The following is a 24,713-nucleotide window of genomic DNA, read 5'->3' on the forward strand; positions in this document are numbered from 1 at the left end:
CTTGTGATCTCTGTCTGTCAAATAAATAAATAAAATTTAAAAAATATATTTAAAAATGAAATTAAATTTAAAAAACAAAACACAAACCAACCAACCAACAAACATGGTGTCTTTAGAAGTACAAAGGAGGGGGCACCTGGGTGGCTCAGTGGGTTAAGCCTCTGCCTTCAGCTCAGGTCATGATCCCAGAGTCCTGGGATCGAGCCCCACATCAGGCTCTCTGCTCAGCAGGGAGCCTGCTTCCTCCTCCTCCTCTCTCTCCGCCTGCCTCTCTGCCTACTTGTGATCTCTGTCTGTCAAATAAATAAATAAAATCCTTAAAAAAAGGAAGTACAAAGGAGAGGAGACTCGCTAAAGTTCTTTGGGACTTGGAATGCCAGAGGAACCCAGGGTCTGAAGCCTGGGGTCCTGCGTTGGACTCAAAGCAACACGGCAAGACAGCCTTCCCGGCAATTCTTCCTCCAGTTACAAAGATAATGGCCAAAAAGAACTGTTTTAGGAACTCAAGTTCATGGGGGGAAATTTTTATATCAAGGATCAATCCTAGGGTTGATCTGAAGATCAGTGATAAGAGGAAGACTCTCCCATATGCAAAATTGACGTAATCAAATTTTCTGGCCAAGCAACTCCCCTCACCTCTAAGGATGGGATCCCTGAAGGAGCCAGGGAGCTGGCGTTGGAACTCGCTCGCACCACGTGTGCTGTGTCCCCCACGGCTGTCCCATAGCAGGATGGGCGTGGGGGTTGTCTACAAAGCTGGAGCATGAAAAGAGGTTGAGGACTTGACCAACACGTGGTTCTGATTGGAGGACTCATTCCGTTCTCTCCCATTTAACAAAAATTCCTCGTGGCTGTCTTGAGTTTTCCGCTCATATGTACATCAGATGTCTGGGTGCTCGTTTTCTCAGAGGCATAAGATGTCGAAGGCCAGTACTTGGAACTGATTACGAGAGAGCCGGAAAAGCATGGGCGGCATGTGGCGAGCGCAGAGTGATTCGAGACCTCTGCAAGTTGGACTGGGTTTGGGTAGTTTTTCTTTGTTGGGGGGGACGTTTACGGTTATTTTGAAAACCTGGCCCATGTCGACGGAGGTGGCACCTTGCGCCAGCGGGAGGGGGACACGATGGCTGGGTTCCTTGGCTGCCCCACGCGTCTCCAGGAAGGACAGGCTCGCGCACTGCATGGCTAGGTGGCCGCAGCTGACGAAACCAACAGTCCACGCTAGACGAAGGACTGGAAAGCTCCTCTTCTGCAAGGATCGTCAGAACCAGAGAACTGTGGCTGCCCAAGGCTGTTGCGGTGCTGGGGTGTCAGGGCTGATGGGGCTGTGCTAGACTGTGCCCGGGAAGAGCAGGCGGAGACGCTCACCTGCGAGTCCCCTCAGGTCTGCCCAAAGTCAAGAGTGCCCCAGGGCCCTGCGCTCTCCGGCCCACGACCCGACCCGGGCAGAGGCAGGGATCCAGGGGAAAGGGTCACGGTTTCTCAAGGATGACATCACCGACGCTGCCCTTTCCTTCAATACCCATTTCATCACTCAGAGCAACTCTAGGCGATTCCTGCTCCCTGCCATGAAAGGGGTCCTGCGGGAAACCCCAGAGGAAGGGCCCGGCCAGCGGAGCACACTCTGAGAGGAGGGTTTAGGAACAGAGGTGGAGTCACTGGTCGTAGAGAGAGGACTACTACTTCCTGAGAATAATAAATAAATAAACAACCCCACAAACTTAGCAGCAACAACAAGGCCGATTTGAGTATTCTGTCGCCATGGTAACAAGTGGCCATCAGAACCTATTTTAAACCCACTGAGTCAGTCCACAACCCCGGCGAGCGGACGCCCCGCAGAGTCAGGCTCTGGCTTCTCAGAGTCCCACGGCCCCCCAGCCATGGGGCTGAGAGTGCCGGTCAGTCGTCAACCCAGGCTCGCGGGAAGGCTCCCTGTGTGCCTCACTCAGCTCTCACCTCTGAAAACCTGCCCATCCCTGAACTCCAGCTTCCCCCAAGCTCTAGGGGCGGCTTTACAGTCTGCTTTGCTCAGAGGAATTACGCCCGAGCACAATTCCTTACATACTCTCACAGCAGCAAGAAGTGCACTCTGCAAACATTTCTGCTTCCTTCTGCCCTAAAATATAACCTTCACCAACTTTGCATCCCCTTCTGGCTGGAATGAGGATGCTTGCGCTGTGAGTAACAGAAAACCTCACTCCCAACGGCTTCAGCGATAATAAACGTATTCTCGCCTAAAACTCGAAGCCCAAAGACCGTGTGTGCTTCGGGGCTCTGCCTGCCTGCCTGCCTGCACGAGAAGGTTTTCCTTACACTGGCTTCCATCACCGTCACAAGCAGTCTGCCAGCGCGCGCTAGGGCCCGTGTTTCTGCACTTCGGTTCAACAGGAGAAAGCAATCTCTGCCCCTCACACAATCAAAATCCTTCCTCCGCTGCCATCTGATTGGACCAACCTGAGAGCTAACGACCATCACTGGTGTGAGGTCGGGTGTTGATTAGCTGAAGCCTTGGTTCTTGGGCCAGTTACTGTGAAGAAGGCTGTTTCTGTTGTGATCAGCCTCGCTCTGGGGTGAAGTTAGCTTCTCTGTAGGGAAGGGGTGGACAGTGGAACAAATGGAAGCTCTTTAGAAAGCAGCAGAGGGGGGCGCCTGGGTGGCTCAGTGGGTTAAGCATCTGCCTTCCACTCAGGTCACGATCCCAGGGTCCTGGGATTGAGCCCCGCATCAGGCTCCCTGCTCAGGGGGGAGCCTGCTTCTCCCTCTGCCGCTCGCCCTGCTCATGTTCTCTCTCAAACAAATAAATAAAGATTTTATTTATTTTATTTATTTATTTTATTTATTAGAGAGAGAGCCAGAGCAGGGAGAAGGGGCAGAGGGGGAAACAGACTCCCTGCTGAGTGCAGAGCCCAGTGCGGGGGCTCAATCTGGGGACCCCGGGATCCTGACCTGAGCCGACGTCTGACACTTAACCACCCAGGTGCCCCGACAGCCGGTTTTATTCTAACGTGGACAATGAAAGACACAGATGGCTCACTGCCTTTGCAGTTTTTCTGTAAAGTCTGAAACTGCTCCAAAACACAAAGTTGAGAGAAAGGCGAGGCGGCAGGAGTTTCTGCAGTTGGTCGCGGTGGACGGCGGAGGAGTGTGCTGGGCTGAGTGCGGGGGCATCCGGAGGAGGGTCAGGGCTCCTGCTCCCACCGTGTGTAGTCCCGGAGCTTCTACAGCATTGTCTCAGCCACGAGCGCAAACCCAAAGCTTCCTTCTCGTACTGCTCTCCCGGTGTGTTGGGGGGAGCTCAGTCCCTCCTGCCTCCCCAGTTCCTCTTTGCCCAGGCGTGGGAGTGCAGGCTCAGGGAGGCAGTGCTGGAGGAACGCGGGAGCTGAGCGAGGGATGGATATTCCGGGGACCGAGGAGAAGGTCCAGCCGTTAGATGTCCTTTCCACGTAAGGCAGACTCCATGATCTACCACTGCAGGTCCTGGGAGTCTGACTGAGAGAAAAAACGGGGCTGGTAAAGCTCCAGTTCCCCCTCTCTGCTAGTGTTGTGACCGAAGCCCGTCTAGAGAGGAGTCGTCACTGTCCCTCTGTCCACATCCTGGCGCTTGGGGCCCACATAGGGGGAAAAGCAATGCCTAAAGGGTTTGTAATGCTGTAGAGAGAGTCAAGGACCGATAGCCTGTGATCTCAGATCTTGACTCTGCCATTGTGTCCCTAGTGGCCTTGGCCAAGTCACTTCCTCTCCTTCTGAGACGTTGAACTAGATGATCACAGAGAGCCCAGCCGTCCCAAAACGTGTATCATACTTCATGAGGAGAAGACCATACAGTCGTTTCTGTCTCCCCAGCATCTGGCACAGGGCCTGGCACATAGCGAGGGTTAAGGAGTCGCTGCGGTGGTTGATGAATGAGCGCACACCCGAACCAACAAACTGGTAGCAACAGAGAAGGCTCTCCAGCGGAATTCTCAGACGAGCCAGCTGGTGGCATCCCCTCTCTACGTAACCCGGCACGCTGCTAGTTTCAGACCAAGGAAAGGGCTCCGATTAGAGACGGACACGGCTGGCGTCTGGGTGGCTCAGTGCGTTAAGCCTCTGCCTTTGACTCGGGTCATGATCCCAGGGTCCTGGGAACCAACCCCGCATCGGGCTCTCTGCTTGGCGGGGGGGTCTGCTTCCCCCTCTCTCTCTGCCTGCCTCTCTGTCTACTTGTGATCTGTCAAATAAATAAATAAAACCTTAAAAAAAAAAAAAAGAAAGAAATGGACACAGCTAACAGAAGCCCACGATCAGAGGACCTGCGTTTCACACAGATAGCAGGAAGCTGGGATCCTGCCCCAGTGTCTGATTCGACAGACATCCTCGCTGCCAGACAGGCAAGATGGTGCGGGGTGGCCTGGAAGAGAACGCACAGCCCTGACAGACAGACAGACTGATGCGGGGCACTCGGGAGCAGCCCCTGAGGCCAGGAGGTAGCCTGGGGGGCTCCCCTGCACTGGGATGGGGCATCCCTCTTCTGCCACCCATTTCACACCCGTCCCTTGCCAGAAGACTGAAATGTCTGGGCGCCCGGTCTGGGGCTCTCCTATGCGGTTCATCGAGGTCCTGAAGGACCTCCTCCTCCCCCAGCACCCCGAGGCAGTTAAACATCAGGTCTCTTAATAAGTGGGCAGTTGGCAGGAAGGTGTTGAATATTTTGGATCCTCAAAAAAGTCCCTCTCTTTTATCTACTCACCTTCCACCTTCTCTTGCCACATCCCAGCACATTCTGCGAAGGGTAGGGACATGGGCACAAAGGGGAGGACCCAGGGAAGCATTTTTTCCATTTGGGACAGAGACCATGGGGAGACAGGATGAGGCGTGGTGAGGGTGCTTCTCAGCACCCATAGCTCTGACAGGAGCGTGGGGACCAGAGGAGAGGGTGGGGGTGCCGCGGGCCTCGGGCTCCATGGACTAGAGCAGGAAAGGGTGAGATGGCAGGGGGGGCGACACAGCCTGGCAGGACCCTTCCCCGCCCTCAGGAGCAGGAGCAGAGCGGAGGGCATGCCACTCAGGTCTCCACAGGCTGTGCTCCCAAAGCAGGGAGAACAGGAAGCAGTGGCTTCCTCTGTCCTTTCCCTCCCAGCCCGGAGCCTCAAGGTCACTTACTGCCGTGAATTGTGACCCGTGTTTGCGTTGGCATTCTTCCCTGGCCATCGTGACATGTGTGATGCCGTGTGATGCCCGGCTCCTTGCCGCGATGAACACCCCAAACTTGAAATAATGATCCTCCATGCAAATGGCAATGGACAAAGTACTTTTTTCACGTGATATTTTATTTTTTAAACTTAATTTATTAGAGAGGGAGCACATGTGTATGGGGGGACCACGGCTGGGGAAGGGAAAGGGAGCAGCGGACTCCCCGCTGAGCAGGGAGCCCAATGCAGGACCCCGGATGCCGCATTCTGAGATCCTGCCTGAGGCACCAGGCGCCCCTCCCGTGTTTGTGGAGCAGAGACTTTTGTCTGAAATTTCTAACAAGAAAACCGGGGCTCAGAGGAGTCATTGACCAAAGCCACACGTTTAGTGAGGGGTAGGCTTGGGACTCCGGAAGTCTGCTCTCTCGAGGACACCCATCTGGGTTCCATGGCTCCATGTCACCCACCCTCCCCCCAGGCCCCAAGGGAGCACTTTCTGCCGAGAAGGGAGCTTCTGCCTGCGGTCAGGGAAAGGGGGGGCTCCTGTTGCTTTCACCCCTCAGACGGATGGGGCACCTCTGGACTTCTCCCGGCATGGAGGCTTGGGGCTGCCCCCCACGGCAGAGAATTCCCCCTTGGCCCCTCCCGCTCCCCCCGGTAGAGCCCCTCCTGCGTACAGGTGCGCCCATGCCCGCCCACCCCCACCCCCGGCCACCCGAGGCTCCAGGGCACCAGCTCTCATGTCCACACCCCGCTGCCCACGGTCCGGGACATCCCCTGGGAGGTGGTGTGCTGAGCACCAGTTGTGGCCATGGCCGTTGCCGTCCAGTTCCTGGCCCTGAGAAGGGTCTCAGGCGCCCTGGCCAGTGGGCTTGTGGGGGCGGCTGGCTTGCTGGAGAACCTGGCCGTGCTCTGGCTGCTGGGCCACGTACTCCGGGAGCTCCTGGCCGTGGCAGACAGGGGCCCGGCTCTCAGTCTCCCCTTCTGGGCAGCCGCCGTCTCAGCCCCAGCTGTCCTGTCTCCGGAGGCAGGAGCCTGATGGGGCCCAGCAGACACCTTCCGGAATCAGCCAGGAAGGCTGTGGCCCAGGGCCGCGGCTGGGTGGAACCGCTGTCCCCGAAGGACAGAGGCAGGCGGTGGGTGGCCCGCTCTGGGCAGGGCGGTGGAGGGGGTGGGCTCTGACCGCGGTTACCGCTTGGGACAAACGGACACACCTGGGAGGAGGGGGCAGAACCATGCAGCCGGCCTGGGCTGACCCTGGGAGCGTGGTCTTCAATGGCCTGCGGGTGTGGCTGAAGGCAGCTGGTGGGTCACCTGGGGCCGGGTGCTCCAGAGCTCAGGTCTTCCATCATGGGGAGGAACGGATGGGACAGAGGAAAGATAGAGGACTGCCGAGCGAGCCTCTGGATCGTCACAATAGTCTCGACCTTCTGTCCCGCTTCCACCTCTGATTCAGTGTGGACAAAAGGATTCTTTGCCCCTTTTTTTGCCTCCTGTGAGAATTTCCCAAGGGTTCTAGACTAACGGATCAGAGGTCAGTGCCCATTTGGCTCTGTCTGCCCTCCCCCACACCCCTACCCTCACCTTAAACGCCGCATCTCTAGTTCCCTGGTGCTGTGTCTGCCTCAGAGCATCCCAGTGGTGCCCACAAGAAGCTGGTGCCTGCAGCCCCCAGCTGAGAAGGCTCCCTGGGAAGGGAGCCCCCTGCACGGAGAGCCCCCCTGTGAAACGCTGCTGGACCCCTGGCATCCTCCCAGCCCCAATGTAAAACCCCGCCTATCCTCTAACCAGAGTTTGCAGGGAGAAGTCAAGTCGAGGATGTGGGTGGGGCGTAGGGAGGGGAGAGGTGGGGAAGGAGTGGGGAGAAGAGGGGCCACAGGTGTGTCGAGAGATGTGGGAACCAGGGTGGGAGCCTGGCGCGAGCTTCCCTCCGTGTCCCATGCACGGCACCATCAAGAGCCCTGGAGTCACATCCGAGCTCTGACTGGAACCAGCGGAGGGACCTCGGTAAGTCACTTTACTTCTCTGGACTGGTTTTCTCATCTGTAAAATGGGGTGTTGAAGACTCAGCGGTGCCGAAGCAGTGTATTGGCTACTGCTCTTAATACTGCATGGGAAATGGAATCCCAGAGAAGGAAGAGGACGAAAAGGAGAAGGAAAAGGGGGCAACTGGGAGATGGGGACCGGGAGCCAGCGAGGTCTCATCTGGAATGATGTTTCCACACTCTGGAGTGAAGTGAAAGTTGTAGGTCAGGAACTGAGTGAGGGATTGGCCCCTCCAGTTCCTTCTGAGGAGAGTTCTCCAGGGCGGGGGCAGGGAGGGTGGTCCTGCCTTTGGTTTCTGTCCCCATAGAGACCCAGCAGCGATGACGGAGAGCAATCAGAAGGGACTTTCTGGGGGCCGGGCGCTGGAAAGAAGGGAGGTGGCAGAAGCCAGACAGGCTGGAGCTCCCACTCCCGTTGCCCCCATCACCACCACCAACCTGACCACTCCAGCCTCCGAAGGGCCCAGAGCAAAGCCGGGAGTGCACCCTTGGCTACACCCAGCTGCTGAGCAGAAGGGACTCCCAAAAGCCACCATATCATGATGCATTAAGCAACGTTAACAAGATCTAATTAGCTTCTTGATGTTTAATTTCCTCCTTTTTGTGTTTAAACCAGTTCCAAAACTCCAGGTCTGTTCCCAGTCAATTCAGGATGGAAAATCCTCCCCATCTAAGTACCCCTCTCTGGCCACTCACTCCCTGGCAGCCCCCCTCAGGGCTCCCCGGGGGACATCTCTCCTCATGGGGCCTGGAGGTTAAGTACTGGGGCAGAGTTTCAACAGGTCCAAGTCCTAGATGAGTGACTGCACGCAAACCTACCTAACCAGATGGAGAGGGGTGGGCGGGGAAGGAGTGGTGCAGCAGAGGACTGGGCAGGGGGCTAGGCACTCCTTGGCGAGGAAGGTGAGCACTGGGGGCACACTGGGCCTGGCTCCCTGCAGCAAGCAGCCGGAGAGCTTTGAAACCGCAGTGGAAAGGATGGAGGCTAAGACTGGATTTCTGAAGGGCTTAGCAAGGGCCTCGGGAGAGAATGGGCAAAATTGCCAGACTCATGTCCAGCATCAGAGAATGGTGGACAGCATGTCTTGGGGTCAAGGAGTGGCAGAGAGACAGCATAATGGGGATGCACAGTGCTGTCCCTGTGGGCTACGGGATTCTCCACGCCCGCCCTGCGCTCTGTGTCTCCAGGTCCCTGCATCTCTCCTGACCGGCATCCTTCAACGGATCAGACCATGTTGGAGGAAACTGCATTCCCCTTTCTTGGTCTGAGTGCTAGTATCTCCCACCCACACTGTGGTCTTCCTCTGTCCGCTGCACCCTGGAGGGGTCCCAGCTTCCAGCTGATGCTGCAGACACTGTGGAGCCCCAGGTCCGGAAGCCAGACGCTGGGAGGGAAGTGGAGGGCCAGGGCCTGCCTAGCTGGGCCACCCTGGCCGCCGGGGGAGCCTTCCCTTTCCAGACCCGCCCCCCGCCCCGTCGCAGACCCTGTATAGACAAGAAAGCACCTGCTGAAGGCCAGATCGGCGGGTACACGGGAGAGGTGCCCTGATGATTTCAGTTCCTCTCCACCTTGGAGGTGTGTGCAGGGGCCAGCCTGGGCAGCCCCGCCGCCCTCCCTCTGCCCCTCCCCCATCCCCAGGAGTAGTAGCCAGAAACAGGAAGTGAAATGAAGCAAAACCCAGAACTGAAACTGACCTAATCTCTCGCTGCCCCTGGAAGAGGTTGCCCCAGGGCTCTGACACTGAAGACCGCAGGGGGCTGAATCTGAAAACTAAGGACTCTGGGGAGAGGCCAGCAGGAACTCGGCCCGCCGGTGGGAGGGGGCCACTGGCTGAGGTCATTTCTGAGAAGGCCATGCAAATGAGGCCGAGACCAGTTTTCTAATTCTGGAATCCCCAACAGTCCCTGGACCCTAAGTGCCCTTCATTTTGACCAATGTATTTGTGGTCGTCAGCGCCCACAACAAGGGCTCATGGCACTTTCTTCTGGGAGTGGTCTGTGCCGGGGGAGGTGGCCTGCCCCTCCTCTGGGGGCCACACTGGTGCGGCCCATAGGGCTGGCAAGCATGGAGAGACAGCAACTCGTGGGGGTTCCAGGTCTTTAATTTTCCTTGCTTTATCTTTTCTTTCTTCTTTAAACAATCAAACTGGCAGAAAATGGCGGGGGCTGGTGGGCACTGGGGGTCCACTGGAAAATCCCCCAAATTCACAATGAGGTTTCAGTCACGGTTGCTGAGGTGTGGATGAGGTCAGGGTTCACAGAGACTCCCCAACTCACCCTACATGTTTTCCAAATGGCAGGAGAAGAGGTCAGAGTAGGTCCCTCGTTACCGCCGGTGAGGGGACGCCATTCCCCCCACCCCGCAAGCTCTTCTGATAAGCGCAGATAGAAGGCTGTGATTTCTAATTGCCTACAATCATCTCTTAAAAATACAAAACACGTGCAGTTGGCTTTGGTACAAAAAAGAAAACAACAACAAAGAACATTCTGGTCCCGTGGGCTTTCCCCTTACCCTCCAACAGAGCCATCATGGCCACCTTGCCCTCTACTCCCTCGCCTCCGACTCCAGGGAGCCAGGCTGGCTCCCTGGGGTCTCCACGATGGATGGAGAGAGGGGAGCACAGCCGTGAGCAGGGGAGGGAAGGGGAGCACGGCCCCGCCCACAGCCCTTCTGGAAGGGTGGCCTGGTCCTTGGTGCCGCCTCTCAGGTGTTGCTGGGGGCGGGGGTTGTTTAGCCTGAATAAGTCCCAGTAGTGTTGCAGGACAAGGCCCCCTCATCCCTATGGCTTGGTTCCCGTGTCCCTGGTCCTCTAAGTCTCCCCACTCCCTGTGTAACTAATAAACAATAAATAAATAAATTTTCCTAAAGTAGAGGGAAGAAGGCATGAAAAGTTGGCATCTGTGGTGTAGCTCCCGGATGCCAGCAGGAGGTGCTGTGGCCCAACTCCCCCCAGCTTCCGCCCAGCGGCCCCAGGTGTCCGAGGAGCCCCAGAGCCGGCAGGGACAGTCCGCAGTTCTTTCGAATGGTCCCTTGCCGACGGCACACTGGAGGCTCCAGAGTTTGCCTCCTGTGGTTTGTTCTTCCTGGGGGCACAGGACGGAGGGAGGGGCCCCTTTAGCTCTCTGAAGCCACAGGCTCCCCGTCACGACTCTCGATCTCTTCTGGGATGTCCTGCATTCGGGTGAAGTCTGCAGGGGGATGGGGCAGTCAGAGGGAGGACACAGGCTCTGGCCAGCAGGCACACCCCTGTGCCAACAGCGCCCCATGGGTGAGCCGAAACCTCTGTCCACACAGGAAGGAATGTGCCCACACCTGCCTACTGTGTATCCTTCCTGCGGATAGGGAGATACACTTTGGCTAATACCATGCAAAATATTTTAAGATTGTTATATAAAGTCACACTAGCTTTAGGTTATTCTGTATTTCTAAGTCAACTATAAGAACTTCAACAGTCTTAGGAATTTTTTTTTACTTAGAAATCTATGTTTAGGGGCGCCTGGGTGGCTCAGTTGGTTGAGCATCTGCCTTCGGTTCAGGTCATGATCCCAGGGTCCTGGGATGGAGTCCCCCATCAGGCTCCCTGCTCAACCCAGAGTCTGCTTCTCTCTCTCTCTTTGCGTACTTGTGAGCTCTGTTTGTCAAATAAATAAATTAAAAAACAAAACAAAACAAAACAAAACCCTATGTCTACTTAAAAAGGCTGTCATCGGGTCGCCTGGGTGGCTCAAAGCCTCTGCCTTCGGCTGGGGTCATGATCTCAGGGTCCTGGGATCCAGCCCTGTATCAGGCTCTCTGCTCAGTGGGGAGCCTGCCCCCCCCACCCCACACCTGCTTGTGATTTCTCTGTCAAAGAAATAAAATCTTAAAAAAAAAAAAAAGGCTGTCATCACAGACTTACTGCGGGGTCTGCTACCTCCTTTGGTTCCTAGAGCTCCACTCCCCGCTCTGCTCAGGAAAAGGCTGCAGGTGTGTCCCGTGTGTCCCTCCCAAGTCACCGGCGCCCTCAGATGTGATGGTCGGGCCCTCCTAAGCGTCCCGGGAGCCCCTCCCCGCAACGGCCATTCGGACCTCACCTCGCGGACTGTGGGGCGGGGACAGGCGGCTGCCCCCCTCCTCCTCGCTGCCCGTGTCCGGGTCGCTGCTGTCCTGCAGCCGCTCCTCGGGGCTGCCCAGGTCCTGCCTCTCTCGGTCCTCAAAGGGTCGATGGACAGAGCGAATGGTCACAGACAAATCCAGGCGCTCGTGGCCTCGGCTGGGCTGTGACGGTCCGGCAGGAAAGGCAGCGGGCCGGGGAGTGAGCTCGGCCTGGCCCGCAGCACCCATGCCCCGCCGGACCGGGCACTCCGGTCGCCTCCCCAGCTCTCCCGCCGCGGCCTCGCGCTCCCGGCGCCGCCGACGCCCGCCCCCGCCCGCGCCCGCTCCCGCCCGCGCCCGCTCCCTCACCTGCGGGGGCGTGAAGCTCAGGTACAGGGCGTCGCCCGCGGGGAGGCTGCGGCGCCGCGGGTCCAGGGGTCTGCGCGCCCAGGGGGCCTCGGCGGGGGGCGGCTCGCTGTGGCCCAGCGCCGCCAGCTGCCTGCGGGCCTCCTCGGCCTCGCGCTCCAGCCGGGCGCGCGCCTGCTCGCTCTCGCGGAGCCGCGCCTCCAGGCTGCCCGCCTCGGTGGCGCGCTCCTCGCCCAGCCGCCGGCAGCGCCGCAGCTCCTCCTGCAGCAGCGCGTGTTGTCGCTGCAGGAGCGCCAGCTCGGTGGCCTGCTTGTCGGGCGCCGGGGGCGCGGGCGCGGCTCGGCCGGCCTCCCCGTCCCGGGAGTTGGCGCGTGCCAGCTTCTCCCGCCGCTCGGGGCCCTCGGGGAACCGCGCCTCCATCAGCGTGTCCTGCTGCGCCACGGCCGCCTGCGGGCGAGGGGGCCCCCGCGGGTGCGTCAGAGCCCGGGGCCCTGAGGCCCGGTCCAGGGCCACGGAACGCGCCACCCCAGTGAACAGGCGGCCCCGCTCAGGATCCTCCCCTGCCCGGTCCAGCCCCGGCCCCGCTGACCTGGAGACCGTGCAGAAGCCCATAGAGATTGACCAGTCGCTGCAGCGCTTCCTGAGGACAGAGGAGAGGGTGGGGACAGGGCCCAAGCCTCGGGATGGGAGAGCTGGCCAGAAGGTGACTAAATGTGGGTCTGGGGCCAGCAGGCCTCCAGACACTCTCAGATGTCGGCTCTCCCCACCGCCACCCCACACTGGACTCCCATTTCTCAGCCATAAGGCCCGCCCTTTGGGGGGCTCCGCCAGGAGCTTCCCACCTCACCTCCTGGGGGGCTCTCAGCTGATTTCCATTCCGGTCCTGCAAAGAGAGGCAAGGACGGGGAGTCGCAGGCACCTGTCCCCCACAGCACTGTCAGGGGTCCACAGGCCCTCCGCCCCTCCTGCCCCCTGGCGAGCGCTCACACCTGCGGGAGGCCCACCTTCCGGCTGGAGTCCGAGTCGGTTCCGCAGAGCTCAGTGGAGCCGTTGAAGGTTCCGGCCTCACCGTCTGCGGAGAGCGGAGAGCACGGGCTGAGCTCTCGTCCCTGGGTCCAGGCCCTCCCTCCCACCCACCACCGTGGCCCCAGCCCAGGCACTCACTGGCCGTGACCCCAGGACTCGTGCTACCGCCGCTGTCCAGGTCCCCGGGCAAGGCTGGTTCCCGGGCTGTCAGGAGCAGCTCCACTCCGGGCCCCACCAGGAGGTCTTTCAGACCCTCCACTACGGGGAAGCGGGGAGGTAAGCGCGGGAGCCCCACAGAACCCTGCAGGGAACCACAGGGCGCCTTCCACCCAAGGCCCACGCAGCAGTCAGGCACCCGGGGGAACCACTCATACCACCCTGCACAGAGCAAAGGTCACCGAAGGGCACCGAAAGGGCAGCACAAATTTACACAGGACAAGGTGTCCGACAGCAGCAAGGACCGTGCCTCCTCCCCAGCCTTCCCCACACTGAGTGCCACAGGGAGTTAGGGACAGTGGGGCTGTGCCCCGGTCTAGCCTGAGCGGATGGCCCTGGACTCCCCCTCAGGGCTCCCTCACCCTCACGGATGGCATCCTGCAGCAACCGCTCTCCGCGGGGGCACTCCAGGGACTCGGAGCGGAAAAGGCCCCTGGGTAGGGCAGGCAGGGTCAAGCTGCCACCATCCTCGTCCACCTGGAAATGGGTCATCTCGGCAAACAGCCCGACCTTCTCCTGCAGCAGCTCAACCAAGGCCTGGTCTTTCTGTTGAAGCTCCACTGTGGATATGGGGACAGATGAGCACACGGCTAGGGGATGGGGGGTGGGGAGGGGAGGCTAGGGGGAAGGGTGGTGCCTGGGGGAGGGCACTGGGGGGCGCTGGGATGTGCAGCCAGAGAGCAGAGCTGGAAGGGCAGCCCAGGGCAGCCCGAGGGCTTGGGGCCCATGGCTAGGCTGAGTGGTAGTATTTAATTCTGGATTTTTGGCATTTATGAAAAAGAAAACCCTTTTTTGGGAAAAGTAATGTATGAACTTTCTTTTTTTTTTTTTTTTAAAGATTTTATTTATTTGTCAGAGAGAGAGGAGATAAGCAGGGGGAGCAGCAGGCAGAGGGAGAAGCAGGCTCCCTGTTGAGTAAGGAGCCCAATGTGGGACTTGACCCCATGACCCTGGGATCATGACCTGAGCGGAAGGCAGACGCTTCACCGACTAAGCCATCCAGGGGTCCCTGAACTTTCATTTTTTTAAGTAGGCTCCGTGCCCATTGTAGGGCTCAAACACACGACCCCGAGATCAAGTGTCTGTCTCTACTGACAGAGCCATCCAGGTCCCCCCCGGACTTTTGTTGTCAAAACAAAACTAACCCCATCTGTACCCGAGACAGCAGGTGCCCCCCACTTTCATTCTCCCATCTCCCTTTAATTGGAGAGTTCGTACAAATTTCATCTGGGCACATGGCTATCCAATTAAGCCTGACCTTTGGCTAGACACTGCCATGGGACTAAACTGTGGTCAATGGACATGAGTGTTTCTCCGGATCGGCCCTTAAAGGGGTAGGGAGGGGCACCTGGGTGGCTCAGTGGGTTAAAGCCTCTGCCTTCGGCTCAGGTCATGATCTCAGGGTCCTGGGATGGAGCCCCACATGGGGCTCTCTGCTCAGCAGGGAGCCTGCTTCCTCCTCTCTCTCTGCCTGCTTGTGATTTCTGTCAAATAAATAAATAAAATCTTTAAAACAAAAAACAACCGATTTTTGTTGATCTTTTTATATAGCAGTTAGTTCATACTCTAATAAAAGTTAAAAAAGTAGATTAATGTCTCTACCCTGGTCTTCCCAGCTCCCCTTTTGGAGATATTACACACATGTATACACACACACAACACATGTGACACACACCTATCCCCGTTATTTTTACGCCAGAGGTAGCATACGCCCTATGCCGTGTTCAGCCTTGCTCTTTTTACTCCACAATCCCTTCTGGTCATGGGTCTGCATCAGTCCTCCCCAGCAGTGACCCTCGAACCAGGTCTGCTACCATCCGTCACGGGGATGCATTATAAATTACTTGGCGAGACTCACTCTTGATTCGGCGCAGGTAAGCCTCGTGCTCTGTCTCAATCAGGGGGAAGTCCTCTCTGGACGGGCACCTAAAGGGTAAGAGTGGGGTGAGGTTGGGCGGGGCTGAGGGACGAGGAATCAGCCTCCTTCCTGAACATAGTCCTTCCCTGGAAGATTCTCCAGCCCCAAGCGCTGGCTTTGCTCACTCCCAAACCCCTGCTTTTCTTCACACCCATCATCCCAATTTCCTGGTCTGTATGCCCCTCCACAGGCCACCTGCAGGGGTCGCATCGCAAGGACAGGCACCACAGGCCTTGGCATGAAGCCAACTGGGCCCAAATCCTGGCCCCACTATTTACCAGACGGTAGCCTCTGTTTCTCATCTTTAAAATGGGTATGATAGGGGCGCCTGGGTGGCTCAGTGGGTTAAAGCCTCTGCCTTCGGCTCAGGTCATGATCCCAGGGTCCTGGGATCGAGTCCCGCATCGGGCTCTCTGCTCAGCAGGGAGCCTGCTTCCCTTCCTTTCTCTCTCTGCCTGCCTCTCTGCCTACTGTGATCTCTGTCTGTCAAATAAATAAATAAAATCTTAAAAAAAAAAAAATGGGTATGATATCTTCTTCACTGTTGTTGTTGTTGTTGTTGTTGTTAGAACTAAATGAAAAATCTAGCAATGCTCTGAACATGGCAGAAGCTTGAGACATCAATCAGAAAGTATGAATTGTAATTTTCACGATGAGAAATATTAATATGCTAACAGAGGCCTCCATGGGCCCGCGTATGGCAGGACGGGACTCGGCACGGTTCTCCTAGAGCCGCCAATGTCCTACTTCGTGTGCGTTTCTCAAAAATTGTTTCAAAAGTCTGAATCACAGAAGTAAAACAAAAACTCACACGTTACTAAGTGGAGAAAACCCGCTTCTAATGCTAAAAGAACCGACAAATATCCCGATTGAGTTTCTTTTTGGCATAATCTTCAAGAATCCGTTTTGAACGTTTCGCACACAGTTTACAAAGAGGCACCATGGAGGGCCTCAAATCCCACGTGTGTCCCCCAGAAGCTGGAAGTCCGCAGCCTCAGCACACGGGACAGTTTCCTTCTTGCCTCGACTGTGTGGGGTTGGGCTCCAGTCTCAGGGACTTCGTTTCCTTTTCCATTTGTTTTTAGAAAATAAAGATGAAATGCAATACAGTCCCAGCAACAGTCCGCTGCTGCAGCCCCAGGTGCTCCTGTCCCTGTGGGTGTCCTGCCAGCCGGCAGGTGGGACACTGCGGGACTCCCACTCCCAAGAAGCGCTTGGAGGTGTCATGGCACGAGACACACTCAGTGTGACGGCACAGATGACCTTTCCCGCCCCGGGGCCCCCATGCTCCTCCCCCTCTGAACCCTGGGTTCTCCCCCTAGGGAGTGCTGTGGCCGGGCCCAAAGCTGCGGGATTCCAGAGGCCACGTGCACACTCACACGCGCACACTCTGCTGAATGACGCGGATCCAGGTGCTCCGGTCATCCCGGGACGCTGTGTGGACCTCATACATCTCAGGGGGCGCGGCGCTGATCAGGAACATCCCTTTCTCCTGATTGGCAATGTCCCGCACAATCAGATTCTGCAGCGATACCACGGAGGGTTTGTCCTGCGGGTCAGAAAGGAAGGACTCAGCCTGGGAACCCTGACCTGCGGTCTCTGGTCTTCCGTCTTTCTGCAGTACCTGAGGGACTCCAGAGCCCCAGCTTTGGCACGGCCAGAGGGCACTTGGGAGCAAACATAACCTCTGACAAATTCATTGACATTAAGGTTTATTGGGGCGCCCGGCCGGCTCAGGTAGGGGACTGTGTGACTCTTGATCTTGGGGTTGTGGGTTCAAGCCCCACGCTGGGGGTAGAGATTACTAAAAAATAAATAAACTCAGGGGCGCCTGGGTGGCTCAGTCATTTAAGCATTTGCCTTCAGCTCAGGTCATGATCTAGGGTCCTGAGATCAAGCCCTGTATCCCGTTCCCTGCCCAGCAGGGAGCCAGCTTCTCCCTCTGCCTCTGCTGCTCCCCTGCTCTTGATCTCTCTCTCTCAAATGAATAAATGAAGTCTTTAAAAATAATAATAACATGTCAAATAGGTAAATAAAAAATCTTAAAAATAATAATAACAACATAAATAAATAAATAAACTGAGGGGAAAAAAAAACCCCAAACACCTTTAGGGTTTACTTTCCTCGTCTATGAAAAAGGGATCATGCCAGGCCTTCCCCACAGCGCGTAAGTGTCCATGCACAGTATTAGCTGTTTTTACTCTTCACGATACTGTAGTAATAATTACAATCCTGACTGTTGGGCTCTGGGGGATTCCGGCCTGGGTAGGAAAGGAAGAAGGGCCTGTGACCCCTGTCTGTGGTGAGAGAGAAGGAGGAGGAAGAGCTCACCAGGGCAGGAAAGATGTACTTCTGGTCCTTCTCCTGCAGGAACAGCAGCACGTCCGTCATCAGCAGCATTAGGACGTCTGAAGGGAGGGCGGGCAGCGTCAGAGGCCTGGGCAGCAGCTGGCCTCCTTCTTGGGGGCCCTGACAACTCCCTTCCTGGCCTCTCCCCCCTTGGGCTGCTTCATCCTCCCTCTGCAGCCTCCCACCTGCCCGTTTTTCCAGCTCGGAAATGCCAGGGGGAAATGTGCCCTTCCTACGAGCTTGAAGAGCATCTCGGCTCGAGAAGCCGGGAAGGGGTCACCAGTGCATCAGAGGAAAACCCTCTTCACCCAGCCGAGGCTGGTTGATTCACCTGGGGACTAGAGACCCCAAGCAAGTCCACTGCCAGGTCGCGGAGGCTCTGCAAACCTCCCGAGGTGGCGTATTTTTACACAGGAATACGACACACACATGTATCTCTCCTGGTGAGAGGGTGCAAAATTTTTGTGAGGGTCCAAAGCATTCCCAGAGCAGGACAGGCTTCCCCACCTTGCAGCTAATGGGAGAGCTTTCCAGCTGTGCGCCCTGAAATCCCTCTGCCCGAAGCTGATCGGGCTTCCCATCCCTCCCTCCCACAGCTGAGTAACCCCACCTCCCTGGACCCCACAGCCTCCTTCACCGCCCTTCTCTGCCCCACCCTCCAGCTGCGCTGATCCTGAGGCCCCCACCTGAACACTGGTGTGTGGGGGGGGACTAAAGGTCAAGTCCCTAGAACTCAGAGGTCACAGTCAAGAGAACACATGCTCACCCGCTGTCCTTGGAGAGCTTACTAAACTGTGGGCACACAGAGGGGAGGGCTTTTGCTAAATGCTTCAGAAATAAAGCTCTCCAGCCTTGCTATTTTTAACCCCCGCGGTTTATATTCTTAGCTGCTGCGTGGGAGGGATGGGAAAGAGAGAAAGGGATGAAGGAAGGGACCAGTAAGCGCTGCCATCCCCCAGCCCATGGAGAGAGGATTTCATGGCAGCGGACGGCGCTCAGGCAGGCTCACACCCAAAGCCGAGGCCTGCTGCTCTCTTGGCCTTGCTCTAGGTGGGAAAGCCGGGGCCAGCAGGTCTGGGGAACGAGGATAAGAAACTGTGCCCCGCCCCCCCCAGTCCCCTCTGCTCTGTCTTCTCCGTCCCTCCTGTACTCCTCTGGCTCAGCTTCCTGCCCGGGCTTTCCTGGCTGTCTCCCCGATGCCCATTCTGGAGCCCTGCTAGGTGCCCCACTCTTACCCCCCCACCCCCATCCTGGAGATTCTCTGTCCTCGTCAAACTGGTAGCTCTCCGGGCACGCAGGAGCCCATCCTGGCAGGGAAGCCCCGTGTGGCCCACGGGCGGAAATATGGGATTTGGACTTTGCTGCCGGCCCCCCAAGACCGCATCTCCCCAGATGGCCCCCTGCGCAGACAAGACTTGCAGGCTGGAGGCCCCTCCCTCCTCACAAGCCACTCAGCCTCCGCCCGCCCCGCGCTCACCTTTGAAGCGGCCGGTCGCCGTCTTCCACAGCAGGCAGCCGTCGTGGATGAGTCTGCGTCGCAGGAGCTCCTCCCGGCCGAACGGGCCCTTGCCGGGCACCGGGGCCTGCGCCCGCGGGTCCATGCGGTGGTAGATCTCCTGCAGGCGGGCTCCCTTCTCCAGCTCGTGCACATCCTGGTCCACATTGGACAGCAGCTCCTTCACCAGCCCCAGGGCAGTGGTCAGGTCCTGGCGTTCCTCCTCGGGCCCTGCACGGGGGTGGCATTAGGCGCAGCCAGTCGGTGCCCCTCCCGCCCCGACCTGGGTCACCCGGGAGCCCACCCCCACCGGGGAGCCCGCCCCGCCCTCACCGTGGGAGTGCTGCAGGATGCGGCTGATGAGCACCGGGTACTTGGTGACACGCTGGGTCACCAGCAGGATGCACTCCTGCACCCCATGCCGCTTCAGCACCGCGGACCGCGTCACCTTCTGCAAGGGCACAGGCGGGGCTCAGGGCTGGCGCGCGTGGAGGGGGGTCCAAGAACACGTCCTTGGAGCCCTTGGAGCCCAAGCACCGGTGACCTCCCACGGCCTTAGGTGACTGTGTCTGGGAATGGGGCGTGCCCCGCCCTGGGTTGAGGATGGGGACCAAGCAGACCAAGGAGTGAACGGGGATTATCGCTGGCGGGGGAGGGGTTATCGCTGACCCGCGCCACAGGGGCTGGTGGGAACCGGCTGAGCCAGCAGCAGCGCGCCATGGCCCCCAAAATGGGCAGGCGGGGTTCGGGCCACGGGGTCGGCTTGCGACGCCAGGTCCACTCACCCGGATAAACTGCTGGAACCGCTTGTCGCGCGCGCACAGCTCCTTGTAGAGCTTTAAGGCCTTGGTGTGGCGGCTGCAGAACTCCGAGTAGGTCTTCCGCATCTGCTCGGCGCTGGGACCTGAGAACTGGGGGGGGGGGGTGGCGCAGCTCAGCGGGTCCCGCAAAGCCACGGCCTAGTCCCCGGGCCTCGCTCTGGCCTCCCGCCCGCCGGCTCGCCGCGGCCCTGCCCACCTGGCTGATGAGCAGGTCACCCAAGCGGTGGATGACAAAGTTGCGGGTACTGCCGGAGCACAGGGACCGGCGGCGGCGTTCCAGCAACTGGCTGAGGAAGCGCGTGTGGATGTCGCTGAGCTCGTCCACGCAGGGGAACAGCCCCTGCACCACGCCGGGCTCGAGCTGCAGCTCCTCCAGCATGCCCGTGCGGAACAGCCGCGTCATGATCTTCAGCGTCCGCACGTGGTGCAGCTCCGTCTGGATGAGCTCTGCGGGGCGACGGCTCATCGGACCCCGCACCTAGGCCAGGCCGCGTGGGCAGGGCCCAGGCTGGGGACCGGGGGCCTGGTGGGAGGTCTCCCAGGCCCCCTCCATGGTGACATTCTGCACTGGCATGGTCTGAGTGTTTCTTTAACCGTGTTTTCCCTTTATGCCCCGTCATCTCAGCCCATAAGCTGTTTGGGGCAAGAGCCACGGGTCCCCAGCGTGGCGCCAGGGGTGGAACCAGACTGGGGCAACGACGGAGAACCGACTCGAAGGAAGGAGTAAAGATGGGGCCTGGGAGACCAAGAGCCCCCAAAGGTGGGAGCCTTACGGCAATGCGGGGGCTGGAGGCAAGGGTCTGGAGGGCCTGTGGGCTAACAGGGCCCTGGGGGGGACCACCGGCTGGAGGAAGGTCGCGGACAAGCCCTGGTCAGCGAGAGGATCCTGGCGGCCTGGGCTCACCGTAGATGACGTCCTGCTGCTTCATCACCTCCTTCTTCTGCTGCTGCAGGAAGCCGCTGTCCACGGCCAAGCTCCACGAGTCAGCTGCGAAGTCCCTCTCGTCTGTCTCAAAGTCACTCATCAGCTCGCTGTAGATCACCTCTGCACCTGGACGTCAGCAGGGCCCACACTGAGCCCGATCCCCCTGGCTGGGCCCTGCCCCCCGCAGGCCTGCCCGGGCCGGCCGTCACCTTCGTCAATGAGGGACTCCACGGACAGGGTCCGGTTCCGCATGTTGAGGGAGTCCGTGGACTGGGACAGGATCCGCCGCAGCCCCAAGGGGGACTCTTCGTTGAAGTGTCTGAGGGGACAGGGTCTGCGTCACCCCGACTCGGGGGACGGAGCCCTCCTCCCCAGATGGGGAAACGGGGCTGGGGTCTGAGGCACCCTGAGTCCTCCTTCCCGGTCTATGGCCCCGAGCTCAGGGCCGGGAGGGACCGCCCTTGCAGGCCTCCAGGTCCCCACTTCCACCCTCCACGCCCCCGCTCGGCTGTCCCTTCCCCAAGCAGGGCGCACCCAGCGATGTTGGTGGTGGAGACACTCTTGGCCAGCGACAAGGAGGAGCGGCCGCGGCGGGAACCGAGCAGGGATTGCCGGAAGCTGTCCGAGGGGTAAATGGCAGAGCTCGGCCGCTCCCGGGGGGTGGCTGGAGGGGGGACAGTGAGCGTCCGAACGTCATCACTGCTGCTTCCCGGAATCCAGGCCTCCCAGGTTCGTGGACTAGAAATGAGGCCTCCTCCGCCACCCCATCCCCCGCCCGGCCCCCAGTCCAGGAAAGGTTGGGGGATACCTGGGCACTATTCCTAACATATGTCCTGGTTCATCTCATCCCCGAAACAAGCCTACAGGCACACTGAGGCTCAGGAGGTCGGGGACTCGTCCAGGGGCGCTCAGCGGGGCAGGGATCGGACCCTGCTCTTTCTGTGGCACCAAAGCTCCCTGACTGGCGCTGGTCGGCCGCCAGCAACGCTCCCGAGTGCGGGACGCGTGCTCAGACAACCAGCCAACCTGAGCCTCCCCCCGGTGAGACTCCTGCCCTGCCCCTCAGTCCGAGAGGCTGGACATCCCTACTGGGCCACCGCCCACGTCCAACCGAGGGCAGAAGGGTACCGTCCGGGGAATGACTATGGGGGGCAGCAGAGCCCGCAGGCTGAGAGAGGCCTGGGGTCCCATGGAGGGGGGTCCTGCACGGGTGTCCTGTGCCCCCACGACTCACTCTTACTGCGAAGGGAGACAGACTGCAAGGCAGTGTTGTTCTTCAACAGGGCGGCTTTCTGTTGCTGCAGGACAGAGTGAAAGAGAGACACCGGGGCAGCTGTCACCAAGGGTCACCCCCACAGGCTTGGGCAGGAGCTGGGTGGCTGGCCCCACATGGCACAGCGATCCCGGGCATGAGGGACACTGAGCCCAGCGCCAGGGCTGCGTCCAGAGCAGCAGGCTGACTGCGCGGGGCCCAAGGCCTGGAGCGCAGGGTGCGGGCTGCCCCACGGTGAGCACAGGGGAGGAGTGAACGGGAAGGGCGCACACATGACCCTCTCCCCAGCCCGCTGCCCTCCATCTCACCTTCTGTTTGACCTTGGTGCAGTTGGCGAGCGCGTCTTTACAGCGGTTGTGGATAGTCACATTGCAGGCTGGGGGGCGGGGCAGAGAGGGTGAGGGGTGGCGGAGGGGGGCCATGCCCGCATCCAGACACCTGGCTCCCCTCCCCCCATTCCCCCGTCCCCTGAGCCACACAGTTGCTGATGCCCCTCTTCTCAGGCCTTCCAGCCACTGCCAGACCCGACACTCCCCATACCTCCTCTTCCCCCTTCCTTCCAGCAGGAAAGCAGGCGAGTGGCCCAGGTGGCCATCCCGACCCAAAGGTGACCTGCAGGGTGGCCCAGGAGGGAAGAGGGGGTTCCTGGCTGCCAGAGACGAGCTCAAGGAGCACAGGGGTGGCTTAGAGTGACAGATGGGAGAGGACGCCCACGGGACCGAACCAGGCACGGAGCAGCTGGGGTGGGGGCCAGGGGCAGGGGGCGGCTCGCACCCCCGGAGCTCCCAGCACGTGGCCCATGTTTACTTGATCCTAACAACCCTTTGGGGTAGAGTCAAGGATCATCATTTCACAGAGAGGGGCCCACCACCCGGAGAGGTCAGAGCCCCCAGCCAGAGCTCAGGCAGCCAGTGGCACAGTCAGGACCAAAACCCCAGCCTGGTTGAGTTCCGACACCAGGCCGCTGCTGCTGTGCCGTGGGTGCGCCCATGAACCATGGCCAGGCCCAAGCAATTCACAGGCTGCTGGCCCCGGTGCCAGAGTGGGGACAGACCCTGTCCCGCGCACCCCAAAAGCCGGCCCCCTTCCCCGTAGTTCCTCTCTGACCCCTACCTTCCCCCCACTTCCAGGCCCAGGGAACCCACGGTCCCCACACTCTGTCTGCCATGGGGCAGGAGAGGAAGAGTGGCTGGGCCCTGGCAGTGGGACTGCTGGCTGTCCCTGTCCCCAACGTGCCTCTGCCCTCTCCTGCTCCCTTTGCCGTATCCAACAACACAGGAAACTGTGGCTCCCGCAGACAATACCCAGCAGCAGGCTCACTTCCACAAATACAAGGCAAGCGGGGTGGGGTGGGGGGAGGACAGGAGGGGGCTGCCCCACTCCCCTAGAGCTCCCTTCTTCTACCCCCAGCACCCAGTGTCTCTGGATCAAACCTCCGCTTTCCACCTGCTCTCAAAATAGTGCTTGCCGCCTGCTTCCCCGGTTCCCCTGGCAACAAGCTTCCCAATGGGGAACTCTGTCAGGTCTCGGGGGATCAAGACTGGGGGTTCCCTCCTCAAACTCTTAACTCTGAGATGGCTCTCCAGCTGCACAGGGACCGAGAGCTGGAGCCCCAGGCCTGCCATCAGCAGCTTGGAGACCCGGCAGCGTCCCGGCCAGAGGCAGCTGGGCCATAAACTCATGGGGAAAGGAGCCTTCTGTGCAGGCATCCCGGCAACCTGGGGAAGGACGAGTGCCCTGGCCCGCCTCAGATGCGGGCGAAGATTGGGAGTTCTAACCTCTATCCCCCAACACACACTCTCCTGCTGTTTTCCCTTTCTCACGCTCTATGGGGTCACGCTGGAAATCTGAGACACGGGGCCCTGATCCTGTCCTCTACTTCAGACTGCAGGGACGAAAAATTTCAGGCTCCACCCAGTCAAGAGAAAGGGAGGGGAAAGGGGACCCTCGAGTCCTGACCTTGCAGATCTGCCCCGGAAGACAGGCAGAAGCAGGTGCAAGGCTGTGGCCAGCCACCTCCCCGCCCCCCACACCCCACCCTGCCCAGCTCCCCGCACAGCAGGACATTCCTGATCCTTCTCCAAGCAGTTCCCCTAACCCTCAGCAGCTGCTCGGAGAGCCAGGGGACACTCGGGGGACACCCAGTGGACAACAGCTGCAAGGGGGCCCCCCCAGCCTCCCCTCTCCCGACTCCCACAGCCCTGCTTGTACCCTGCGGAGGGAGGCAAGGGGGGCGAGGGGTCAGGCATGTGGCCCAGGGCTCCACTGGGGCTCTGAGAGAGTAACCCTACGGATCCAGGGCAGAAAGGACAGAGAGCAAGGTGAGGGTCAGCGGGCAGTGAGTCAGATCCAGGCAACTTACTGGGGCAGATGAGGGCCTCCTTGGCCGTGATGCTCTTGTTACAAGCATAGCACATGGTCATGCCTGAGACTGAGATGGTGGTGAAGAGATGCCCGTTGGTGTAGCGGGCGTCCTTGGCTTCCTTCATCTTCTCCTTTTCCCGGGTCTGTGGAAGGGGCAGAGGGGCACAGGCAGTGAGGCTGATGGTGCCAGGCGCCTGGGGCGCCCAGAGACGGGCGGAGGGCAGAGACCAGGGAGCGATGCTGCAAAGACACCACTTCCCGAAGAAGGGCCCGCCACAGGGCGCCAGAGGCCACTGACCATCTGTGAGGGCCCCGGCCAGCCCTGAGGAGCCCAGCCGCCCCCAACCTACCTGGCCCCGGCGGCTAGGCTGCCTCCTGTGGCCGCTCATGTCCCCGGAGGCTCGGAGGCCCGCGTCCTCCCTGCACCTCCCAGGCTGAGCGCCCCCGGCTGCGGCGCACCGTGCGCTCTCCTCTGAGCTGGGGGAGATGCGCAGAGAGGAGGGGAGAGCGGGCCAAGCAGAGGGTGCCAGCTCACCAGCGCTCCCCGATCTAGGGGAGTTGGCTGCTCTGATAACCATGACAACGGGGGCTGGAGCTGAGGGCTCCTCCGCCACAGCGGGGGGGGGGGGGGGGGGGGGGGGGGGGGGGGGGGGGGGGGGGGGGGGGGGG

At 59.6% G+C, this 24,713-nt stretch overlaps 1 protein-coding gene across 14 annotated transcripts in view; it reads right to left on the reverse strand.

Moving 5' to 3' along the window:
* Positions 1-9,300: 9,300 nt before the first annotated feature.
* ARHGEF2 (Rho/Rac guanine nucleotide exchange factor 2) overlaps positions 9,301-24,713 on the reverse strand; it is a 38,776-nt gene continuing 23,363 nt past the window's right edge. For 3 of the 14 annotated variants that reach the window (XM_032845187.1, XM_032845195.1, XM_032845191.1), the window contains 21 exons: positions 24,043-24,187; positions 21,989-22,056; positions 21,642-21,705; positions 20,942-21,071; positions 20,617-20,726; positions 20,387-20,533; positions 19,679-19,929; positions 19,447-19,572; positions 18,995-19,112; positions 18,644-18,892; positions 17,149-17,225; positions 16,197-16,366; positions 14,758-14,825; positions 13,262-13,459; positions 12,822-12,941; positions 12,647-12,729; positions 12,505-12,540; positions 12,247-12,297; positions 11,661-12,104; positions 11,291-11,474; positions 9,301-10,405 (listed from right to left, as the gene is read on the reverse strand). In XM_032845187.1, coding sequence (XP_032701078.1) covers positions 10,332-10,405; positions 11,291-11,474; positions 11,661-12,104; positions 12,247-12,297; positions 12,505-12,540; positions 12,647-12,729; positions 12,822-12,941; positions 13,262-13,459; positions 14,758-14,825; positions 16,197-16,366; positions 17,149-17,225; positions 18,644-18,892; positions 18,995-19,112; positions 19,447-19,572; positions 19,679-19,929; positions 20,387-20,533; positions 20,617-20,726; positions 20,942-21,071; positions 21,642-21,705; positions 21,989-22,056; positions 24,043-24,187 — 2,913 coding nt within the window. In that variant the 3' untranslated portion in view covers positions 9,301-10,331. Of the gene's footprint in view, positions 10,406-11,290; positions 11,475-11,660; positions 12,105-12,246; positions 12,350-12,504; positions 12,541-12,646; positions 12,730-12,821; positions 12,942-13,261; positions 13,460-14,757; positions 14,826-16,196; positions 16,367-17,148; positions 17,226-18,643; positions 18,893-18,994; positions 19,113-19,446; positions 19,573-19,678; positions 19,930-20,386; positions 20,534-20,616; positions 20,727-20,941; positions 21,072-21,641; positions 21,706-21,988; positions 22,057-24,042; positions 24,188-24,394; positions 24,470-24,713 lie in introns of those variants that run through there. The other 11 variants (XM_032845185.1, XM_032845193.1, XM_032845184.1 and 8 more) reach the window with 9 other exon arrangements.

The sequence above is a fragment of the Lontra canadensis genome, unplaced genomic scaffold (assembly GCF_010015895.1).
Source record: "Lontra canadensis isolate GAN:19392208 unplaced genomic scaffold, GSC_riverotter_1.0 scaffold160, whole genome shotgun sequence".
Taxonomy (NCBI): domain Eukaryota; kingdom Metazoa; phylum Chordata; class Mammalia; order Carnivora; family Mustelidae; genus Lontra; species Lontra canadensis.